Below are 9987 nucleotides of genomic sequence, written 5' to 3'. Positions count from 1 at the left end.
CAGTCCATATCGGTACACCGTGTGCACCAATGCAACATACTATAAATAGGAATGTATATAGTGTATATGTTTACATCCGCCAAACCCAGATTCCTCCATCAGACTGCCATGGTGAGCCGTGATACATCACTCCAGGGTACACTAAGCTGGAGTGGTGTAAAGCACTGGACACTGGAGCAGACGCTTGACATTGTGTATGGTGATCTTAGATTGTATGCAGCGACCATGGAAACCCATTATCTGACGCACAGTTCTGGTGCTGATGTCACTTTTCTAGCAGATGATAACACAGCTGGCTGGGGCAGATCTAGCAGATAATAATAGCACTTACAGGTGACCAGGACAGATCTAGTAGATAATAATAGCACTTACAGGTGACCGGGACAGATCTAGTAGATAATAATAGCACTTACAGGTGACCGGGGCAGATCTAGCAGATAATAATAGCACTTACAGGTGACCAGGACAGATCTAGCAGATAATAATAGCACTTACAGGTGACCAGGACAGATCTAGTAGATAATAATAGCACTTACAGGTGACCGGGGCAGATCTAGCAGATAATAGCACTTACAGCTGACTGGGGCAGATCTAGTAGATAATAATAACAGGTAACCAGGGCAGATCAGAAATTTCACAAACTGACTTGTAGTAAAGGTGGTTTCCTATGACCGTGCCACATGTAAAGTCACTGAGCACTCCAGCACATCCCATACTACTAGGAATGTTTGTTACATGACTGTGTGCTGGATTTTATGCATTTGTTTGCAGTGGGTGTGGCTGAAACTCCTGAACTCAATCATTAGGAGCGGTGCACATACTTTTCACAATTTAGTGTGAGTTTGACATGAAGTAGCTTCTTATTTTCTTAGAAAGTGAAGGTAGCTGAAGTCTGGAGCACAGACCGCTGCTTACAAGAGGCTGGAAGGACACAGAAGTGCAGGCAAGTTTTCATTTTTGCCTGGAGTCCCTCTTAAGTTGGTGCAGAGTACAGCTGACAGATTGTATCTGTTTCTGGGAAAGCTGGATGATGACCAGTACGGGTTGTCACCCAGCATTGCTAGGCCAGGATACATCCCCAGGTGCTGAACCTGTAATGTCAAAGGGCTTAAAAAAAAAAAAAATCTATTTGTTTGTTCGTTATCTGGTGGTTGTCACTCAACTTACCCAAAGACTTCTATTACTTGGTGATGTTTTGGCAGAAAGAGGTTGAACGCATCTAGTTGTAGGGAAAAGCAATCTATACGATACAGTACACCGTAAAAATCATGAGAATTTTACATGCAGCTCTAGATGTGACTGGAGTAGAATACATGATGCAAAAAATAAAAATATATGAATTAAAGTAATAGGTTTCTTTTAAACACGTGTAAATTATATAATGTTTAACATTGTAAACTAGAAATCTAGACATATAAGCTCCTCCCACATCCATCATGAAAAACAGAACACGCCTCTTTCTTGAAAACGGCAATCCTATACATGTTCCGGTTGGGAGGGGGGGAGGGTCTGTACATAAATGATTGTTAATAAGCAATTATGTACAATATGTCCAGCATTAAACACCATTGTACAGTGTCTAGATGTAATTCACATTAGATTGTTTATTTTGTACTGACCCTGATTTACAACCTTCTGAATTCCCTGCTGGTTCAGTGTCTGCATAGAGTTTGTTTTGATGGCCTGTCTCCTGGAAAGTGTCAAGTGGCATTTGATCCGCAATTACGGACCGTAATGGCGGATCAAGGTACGGACCCATTAATTTCTATTGCCCGCAGACCCCTTCCTGTATATTTGCGGGCCGTAGAAATGACCTGAAAAAAATAGGACATGTGCTATTTTTTGATTTTCCGGACCGTGCTCCGATACTTTATAATGGGAGCACGGCCCGCAAATGTGGGTGACTGTCCGCAGCCGGCCGTGATTACGGGCACGGCTGTGTGCAGGAGGCCTTATATAGCACTGATCCTGAGTTGCAGCTTGTATTATATGCCAGAGCTACACTCCGTATTCTGCTGGTTGCTACAGCAAACAGTCAGTAACCTTGTGGACAGACACTCCCCTAACAGCTTAGTAGAGCTCCCATGTTCTGTGTTGCTTACAGTTCGTTTTAGCCTGGTCTATAGAGGACGATTTCCAGGAGGCAGAGCGCCAAAACAAGCTCTGTGCAGAAACTGATCCAGCAGGGGATGCAGAAGTGAGTGCACCCGTGGAGGAGAATGTGCTGTAAAACAGGCTGTTACTCAGAAACAGTACAAGATATGTAATGTATGTACACAGTGACTCCATCAGCAAAAGAGTGAGTGCAGCTCTGGAGTATAATATAGGCTGTAAAGTATCAATTTAAGACAAGTATTGTAATGCATTTACGAAGTAACTAAACTTTTTCTGTAGATTATAATTTAGATGTAAATTGTAAACTGGTGCTCAAAGATAGACATACCCTTTAATACATGGTTTTATACACATATATATTATATTTTTTGGGCTGAGAAAGTCTCCAACCTATAATTCAGGGTCAGTTATGTCATATATGTACTCAGTGACTCTGCCAGCAGAATAGTGAGTGCAGCTCTGGAGTATAATACAGGATGTAACTCAGGATCAGTACAGGATAAGTAATGTAATGTATGTACACAGTGATTACACCAGTAGAATAGTGAGTGCAGCTCTGGAGTATAATACAGGATGTAACTCAGGATCAGTACAGGATAAGTAATGTAATGTATGTACACAGTGACACCACCAGCAGAATAGTGAGTGCAGCTCTGGAGTATAATACAGGATGTAACTCCGGATCAGTACAGGCTAAGTAATGTAATGTATGTACACAGTGACTCCACCAGCAGAATAGTGAGTGCAGCTCTGGAGTATAATACAGGATGTAACTCAGGATCAGTACAGGATAAGTAATGTATGTACACAGTGACTCCAGCAGCAGAATAGTGAGTGCGGCTCTGGAGTATAATACAGGATGTAACTCAGGATCAGTGCAGGATAAGTAACTTCATGTATATACAGTTAGACCTCCAGCGGTTCTACTAAACCATTCCACTCACCATAGATCCCTGAAGTCAATTATGTTCAGTTCACCTTGTTCATACCTTGTCTTTCATGTTCCTGCATTTTCTCTTTGGAGCTGCACAATTTATTTTACGATCTTTTTTTTTTTTTTTTTTTTTTTTTTTTTTTTTTTAAGGAAGACGGACCTAAAACAAGTCTGTGTAGCATGGAGAAGCAGTCTATAATACATCAGATATAACTTCCTGTAGCCTTTGCTGGGCATGTACTTAAATGGTAGTCACCAAGACAGGAAGTCAGGCAGTTACTAGGCAACTACCAGAGGCTGCAGAAACTCTAGGCTCTATAAAATGGACATCTTATTAAGGCTTTTATACCAGGTCTTCACACACATCTAGACCTGTACTCTCAAAAATAAACCAGAATGCGCCATTGTGTTCTCTATATATTTTTTTTATATATAGTTTTATATATATATTTATACCAGAAATCAGTGTTATTTCATTCATTGTCGTGACCCCCATTATCCGAGCACCCCCTTCACAGGGGCTGAGACGTGAACGAGGTGGAGGGTGGGGGAGACAGGAAGGGGGTAACACTTTAAATAGGAACAAAAGGAGAGGTCTGGATGGAAAAAACATTTTAAGGGACGAGATGAGCGGCTTTGGGCCTTCGTGTCTATGGGTTACCAGCCATTTTCCTGGACTTTTCCTGTACCGAGTTTTCACTCTCAATACTTTAGTCTCTGTGGTTAGAGTGAAGCTGAACCCCAGCAATGAGTTGGATTTGGGGTGGGGGTCGCTTTGTTGACTAGAAGGGAATCGGTAGCAGCCTCTCAGGGACCTAATGTAAAAACATCACATGAGACTGTTACAAATACGGAATGGAGGAGAGGAGGCGGCGAGTTTTCCCCTGAGAAATGATGGCGTAAACGTAGGAAGGCGGGGAGGGGAGAGGCATCTGGAACGACAGACATTGTGGACGTGATATACAACCCAGCCAGCGTTGGGGTGGGTGGCACTCTTCAAGAGACAGCCAGGCTGCGACACAGACTCAAGTGAGAGGAGAAGTTGGTGGGACATGTCCCAGGCTGAGTGTCTATACGTTGCACTCATCGCTTAGAGTGTCAGAGAAGTAGCACGAGAGCGCAGTCACAAGTGGCACAAACCGCACAGTTGTGTCAGGATGTGGCATACACACCAGACGATGGTGGGGATGACACATAAGCGAGAAGTACACGATGCACGGCTGTTAGAAGAGATGACTCTCAACGGGATTCCTCCTCCGGCTCCTCCTCAGTGACGGATGATTTTTGTGCCGGGACTAAACCGCGAGACTGCAAAGACTTAAGGAAAATAGAGAGAGGAATTACACACTTGCTTTGGAAGGATTTCTTTAGGACCTTCTATCCTAAAATATGATGGGCTAAAGTTACAGGCCCAAAGCCTGAGGCTGTATTACTCATTTGACTGTCAGGGTATGTTCACACGATAAACTAAAAACGTCTGAAAATACAGAGCTGTTTTCAAGGGAAAACAGCTACTGATTTTAAGACGTTTTTTAAGCTACTCGTGATTTTCGCTGTGTTTTTCACGGCCGTTTTTTGGAGCTGTTTTCTATAGAGTCAATGAAAAATAGCTCCAAAAACGTCCCAAGAAGTGACCTGCACTTCTTTTTCACGGCTGTTTTTTTTATGCGGCCATTTTTCAAAACGGATGCGTAAAAAAACGGCCCATCGAAACAGAACGCTGTTTTTCCCAATGAAATCAATGGGCAGATGTTTGGAGGCGTTCTGCTTCCGATTTTTCATCCGTTTTTCGTGCGTTTAGGCCTGAAATACAGTCGAAACTAGGCCGTGTGAACATACCCTCACCATGACAACACGACAGAAATAAGGGAAACCGATGTCATCAGAATCTCTCAGTAGTGCAGCCTCAGGCTTTGGGGCCTGTAACTTCAAGTGATCGTATCTCCGCAAAGAAATACGAGATTAAACAATATTTTTCATCATTTTAATGTACAATAACGGCCTTTGTTATTTTTTTCTGGTTCCACCTCCAGTAGATGGTATATAGCGATATAAAGAACATCCATGAATATGAAATAAAGTACAATAAATGGTCGCCCAAACCAGACATACCCTTAAGGCTACATTCACATGAACACGTCCGAGGTGCACCCGTGCGGGACGCATTGTCACGGATCCCCTATAGATTAGAGTCTATGGAGGAATGCGTGACACAAGGTAAAATAGGACATGACCTATTTTTTCACGGACCCTTCACGCTCTCCGTCGAAACAACGGTCGTGTGAACGGCCTCATTGAAATACATGAGTCTGTGTGGCGGCCGTTGTTTTAACAGCCGTCACACGGACGAGATACACGCTCGTCTGAATGAACCCTTAAGCCGAATGCACATATGGCGTATTACGTGCGTTTTTTTCCTGCAAATTTGTTGCGGTACCTGTGGTTTTGCTGCGTATTTTAAGCAGCAAAATACGCAAAGTGTGCATGTAGCTTTAAGGATGTATTCACACATGTCGGTTTTGTTGCATCTTATTGCCACGATTTTTGCGCAATTACATCAAAAAAAGAAACAAAATAGATATGTGTGAATACGTCCTGACTACATAAGTCGTTATTAGTATATGGAACCATTCTTCTTCTGATCAGAAACCAGTCCTGGCCTAGACTTACTTTCACACAGCTGCAGTTTGTTACAATGTATCAGTTTGTTACAGTGTATCCTGAACGGTCAGTCTGGAGTCCAAGAAAGGAGAGAGATTTGTGCTGCTGTTTTTACCTCATAGAAAAGGGGTCAGCAACCAGCGGCACTCCAGCGGTTATGAAACTCCAACTCCCAGTCTGAAGGCTGTCAGGACATGCTGGGAGTTGTAGTTTCACAGCAACTGGAGTGCCGCTGGTTGCTGACCCCTGTTATAGAAGCTTGCCTAAATGAATACACTATAACAACCTCATTAGCTGTGTGAGCAGAACTAGGTCAGAGGAGGTTTCCAGCTTCTGAATGTAAGCTATAGTGTTTCTATTCAATGGCAGCAAGCAGAAATCTTGAAAATGGAAAAGAAATGGAACGCAAAGGGGGAGATTTATCAAAACTGATGAAAAGGAAAAGTGGAGTAGTTTCCTTTAGGTCGCTATTAGCAACGGCTTCGCTTTTTATTTGCACCAGTTTTGATACATCTCCCCTCAAGTATATTATAAAGTGGCAGAACTTTCCATTGTGCAATGATTAAGCTTTAGTTATAGAAATCTACTCACCTCCATTGGGTTCACAGTTATAGTCATTGCAGAGTCCTCCCAGAATGGGTCACGTTGATTGGCTGCTTCTAGCTCCGCCCCCTCGGAACCTCTTGGCCTTACGTTGTGTATTCTCGATAGCCCCAGAGTAACAATCAGGGCCAAGAAACCAATGCAAACAACGATGATCACCATAGCAACTCCAGGAAACACTATAAATAAGAAAAGATGGTAGTTTGTGTGATGATCACCAGTGGATTTGGAACGTGTATTTCACTGCCACGTACCTGAGCCGCGGTTGGCGCTGACCAGTGCGTGGCCAGATAACTCCGCAGGGGCCTGGTGTACATTGTGAATAAACTGCTGAGCAGAGAGGAGGTGACTGGGGGAGACGGCATGAACCCCATGTAACACGTCAACCTGCAGCGAGAGATTCCAGAAGAACATAAGAAGATCACAGGTATAGATTTAATTACTTTATGTATCCACAGTGTATGGAAGAATTATAATATTAATATGATATAAAATGATATATGTACAGTAGTGTCAGGGTCTATGTATTTTACCATTGGGGTGACATACTCTTAACTACCACCAGATGGTGCTGTCTCAGTGTGAATATATGTGAGCGTCGTCAAGTGACTGAACCCAATAAATAAAAGGGAAAATTCATTTTAAAGACCCAAAAGAACCTCATATATGTAAGTGGCTTATAAAGGGACTAAAAATCGAAATACGTTTTATTTCTGGAGCAGTTGTATATTGCTAATATTGCTATTGTTCCCTGTTATCAGCCACTGTCTTGTTCTTCAATGGGATGACTGACAGAGAGCGCAGGAAGCTCCTTGCCCCCATAATCGCTATTTTATATCACGTTTCCAGTGCCGAGGACCTCCATATGTGTGACTGAGATCAGCCGCTCCTCTTATAATGCTGCTGGACTATTATAAGCAGCGACTTTGTAAAAAATTACCCTGAGAGTTGTAGCCTATGGGTATCAGTTCCATTGCAGTGGCACCATACAGCCTGGGGGAGGGGGTGTACTGTACAATACAGGGGTGTAGCTATAAGGGGTGCAGAAGTTGCAGTCCCCCCTGGGCCATATATAACACCACATTTGCGTCATTTTAAGGTCGTGACCAGATGGGCACACAGGATCCTCGCAGTCGTGTTCAGGCTGAGCCATCAGAAGAAGCGGGGACACAATCTTATATGATCACATTGCAGAATCCGCTACATGTAATTGTACCCTGCAGCATATTATAGACCCACCTGCACCTGATGCTGCTCCACCTGCGCCTTTATAAATCTCCTTATTGAGTTTACCTGATATATAATAGGCTGTTGTAGAATATAGTTTAAGATCTGCGTGAGAAAAGTTCTCCTTAAAGTGAACCTCCCCCCATAAACGTAGATTATTATAATGAAGGCCTATCAAATAAAGTCTCTATATAGTATTCACCCAAAGAGGATTCCCCTCCCCCTCCAGCACAGACTGCTGCGTGACCCTTAGAAGAGTTTGGGATCTGTCTGTAGGGTCTCACTGACTTTTATTCCCTTCTCCATGCTTTACACTGCAGCACTGCTTCATCAGGGTACATCTATCATCAGTGACTCCGGTTAGCTGCATCCTTCCAGCTGTTGTGAAACTACAACTCCCAACATTCCCTAATAGCTAATGACTGTCAGGGCATGCTGGGAGTTGTAGTTTTACAACAGCTAGAGCGTCGCAAGTAGCACACCACTGGTCTAATGAGAATATTAGGTCGTCCGAAATAATCATATTGATAAAACTACCAAAGTAAACCCCCAAAGAGAAAAAGATTATCATGTAACTGCTGCAAAAAGACTGAAAGGAGGAGTCTCAATAAGGGGGAGGAGCCTGGAGATCATAGAAAGTTGTTTGGAAGTGTAGAAATACAGTAATTCCGCAAAAAAAAAAAATTATTACGTCATTAACTGATCACCATAAATAATGTGTTTACTGTGTTGTATGGGTTGTTACAGGTATGGGAATACCAAATATATCTATGTTATTTAAAGGGGTCACTGCTAGTGTATCTGCCTCCCATGCACCAGCAGTGGGACCTGGAAATTGCCTGACTGGGTGCTGACTCTAACCTACCTGTACAGGTCAAATCTCTGTCATTTACCTGGAGTTCTGGGTACAAATCTAGAGTTTAGAAAAATGGTACTAGAAAATGCCATAAATGTCCGATTGGTGGAGGCTGCTAATCGCTAGAACGAAGAGGCAGATTTGGTAGGAAAATTTCATTTTACTTCATCTCCTGTAAACTCACTTGAGAACATTGAGGTAATCCCGAGATTGTATCATGACACGCGGGCTGATAACCTAAACTCACTTACTGCTATAACAAAACATTAAACTTCCTTGTACATAGGGGCAGTATTATAGTAGTTATATTCTTGTATATAGGAGCAGTATTATAGTAGTTATATTCTTGTATATAGGGGCAGTATTATAGTAGTTATATTCTTGTATATAGGGGCAGTATTATAGTAGTTATATTCTTGTATATAGGAGCAGTATTATAGTAGTTATATTCTTGTATATAGGAGCAGTATTATAGTAGTTATATTCTTGTATATAGGGGAACAGTATTATAGTAGTTATATTCTTGTATATAGGAGGCAGTATTATAGTAGTTATATTCTTGTATATAGGAGCAGTATTATAGTAGTTATATTCTTGTATATAGGAGGCAGTATTATAGTAGTTATATTCTTGTATATAGGGGCAGTATTATAGTAGTTATATTCTTGTATATAGGGGCAGTATTATAGTAGTTATATTCTTGTATATAGGAGCAGTATTATAGTAGTTATATTCTTGTATATAGGGGCAGTATTATAGTAGTTATATTCTTGTATATAGGGGCAGTATTATAGTAGTTATATTCTTGTATATAGGAGCAGTATTACAGTAGTTATATTCTTGTATATAGGGGCAGTATTATAGTAGTTATATTCTTGTATATAGGGGCAGTATTATAGTAGTTATATTCTTGTATATAGGAGCAGTATTATAGTAGTTATATTCTTGTATATAGGGGCAGTATTATAGTAGTTATATTCTTGTATATAGGGGGCAGTATTATAGTAGTTATATTCTTGTATATAGGAGCAGTATTATAGTAGTTATATTCTTGTATATAGGAGCAGTATTATAGTAGTTATATTCTTGTATATAGGGGCAGTATTATAGTAGTTATATTCTTGTATATAGGGGCAGTATTATAGTAGTTATATTCTTGTATATAGGGGGCAGTATTATAGTAGTTATATTCTTGTATATAGGGAGCAGTATTATAGTAGTTATATTCTTGTATATAGGGTCAGTATTATAGTAGTTATATTCTTGTATATAGGGGCAGTATTATAGTAGTTATATTCTTGTATATAGGAGCAGTAATATAGTAGTTATATTCTTGTATATAGGGGCAGTATTATAGTAGTTATATTCTTGTATATAGGAGCAGTATTATAGTAGTTATATTCTTGTATATAGGAGCAGTATTATAGTAGATATATATTCTTGTATATAGGGGCAGTATTATAGTAGTTATATTCTTCTATATAGGGGGCAGTATTATAGTAGTTATATTCTTCTATATAGGGGGCAGTATTATAGTAGTTATATTCTTGTATGTAGGGGCAGTATTATAGTAGTTATATTCTTGTCTATA

General features: G+C 40.8%; 1 protein-coding gene across 1 annotated transcript; it reads right to left on the bottom strand.

Moving 5' to 3' along the window:
- Nucleotides 1-4086: 4086 nt before the first annotated feature.
- On the bottom strand, nucleotides 4087-7846 carry LOC142663867 (calsyntenin-3-like). Its single transcript, XM_075842700.1, has 4 exons — nucleotides 7829-7846; nucleotides 6568-6700; nucleotides 6302-6492; nucleotides 4087-4366 (listed from the first exon to the last, which is right to left on the bottom strand). The coding sequence occupies exons 1-4, from the start codon at nucleotides 7844-7846 to the stop codon at nucleotides 4289-4291; spliced, it is 420 nt and encodes a 139-aa protein (XP_075698815.1). The 3' UTR covers nucleotides 4087-4288.
- Nucleotides 7847-9987: the final 2141 nt, after the last annotated feature.

The sequence above is a fragment of the Rhinoderma darwinii genome, chromosome 11, assembly GCF_050947455.1.
Source record: "Rhinoderma darwinii isolate aRhiDar2 chromosome 11, aRhiDar2.hap1, whole genome shotgun sequence".
NCBI classification, from domain to species: domain Eukaryota; kingdom Metazoa; phylum Chordata; class Amphibia; order Anura; family Rhinodermatidae; genus Rhinoderma; species Rhinoderma darwinii.
This window is presented reverse-complemented; position numbering and strand designations above follow the sequence as displayed.

What these genes read in the sequence shown, in the direction of transcription:
- LOC142663867 (XM_075842700.1), bottom strand. An exon ending in CAGCGCCAACCGCGGCTCAG is followed by an intron (nt 6,493 to 6,567) that starts GTACGTGGCAGT and finishes TCTTATTTATAG; the next exon opens with TGTTTCCTGGAGTTGCTATG. An exon ending in TAACTGTGAACCCAATGGAG is followed by an intron (nt 4,367 to 6,301) that starts GTGAGTAGATTT and finishes ATTTTCCTTAAG; the next exon opens with TCTTTGCAGTCTCGCGGTTT.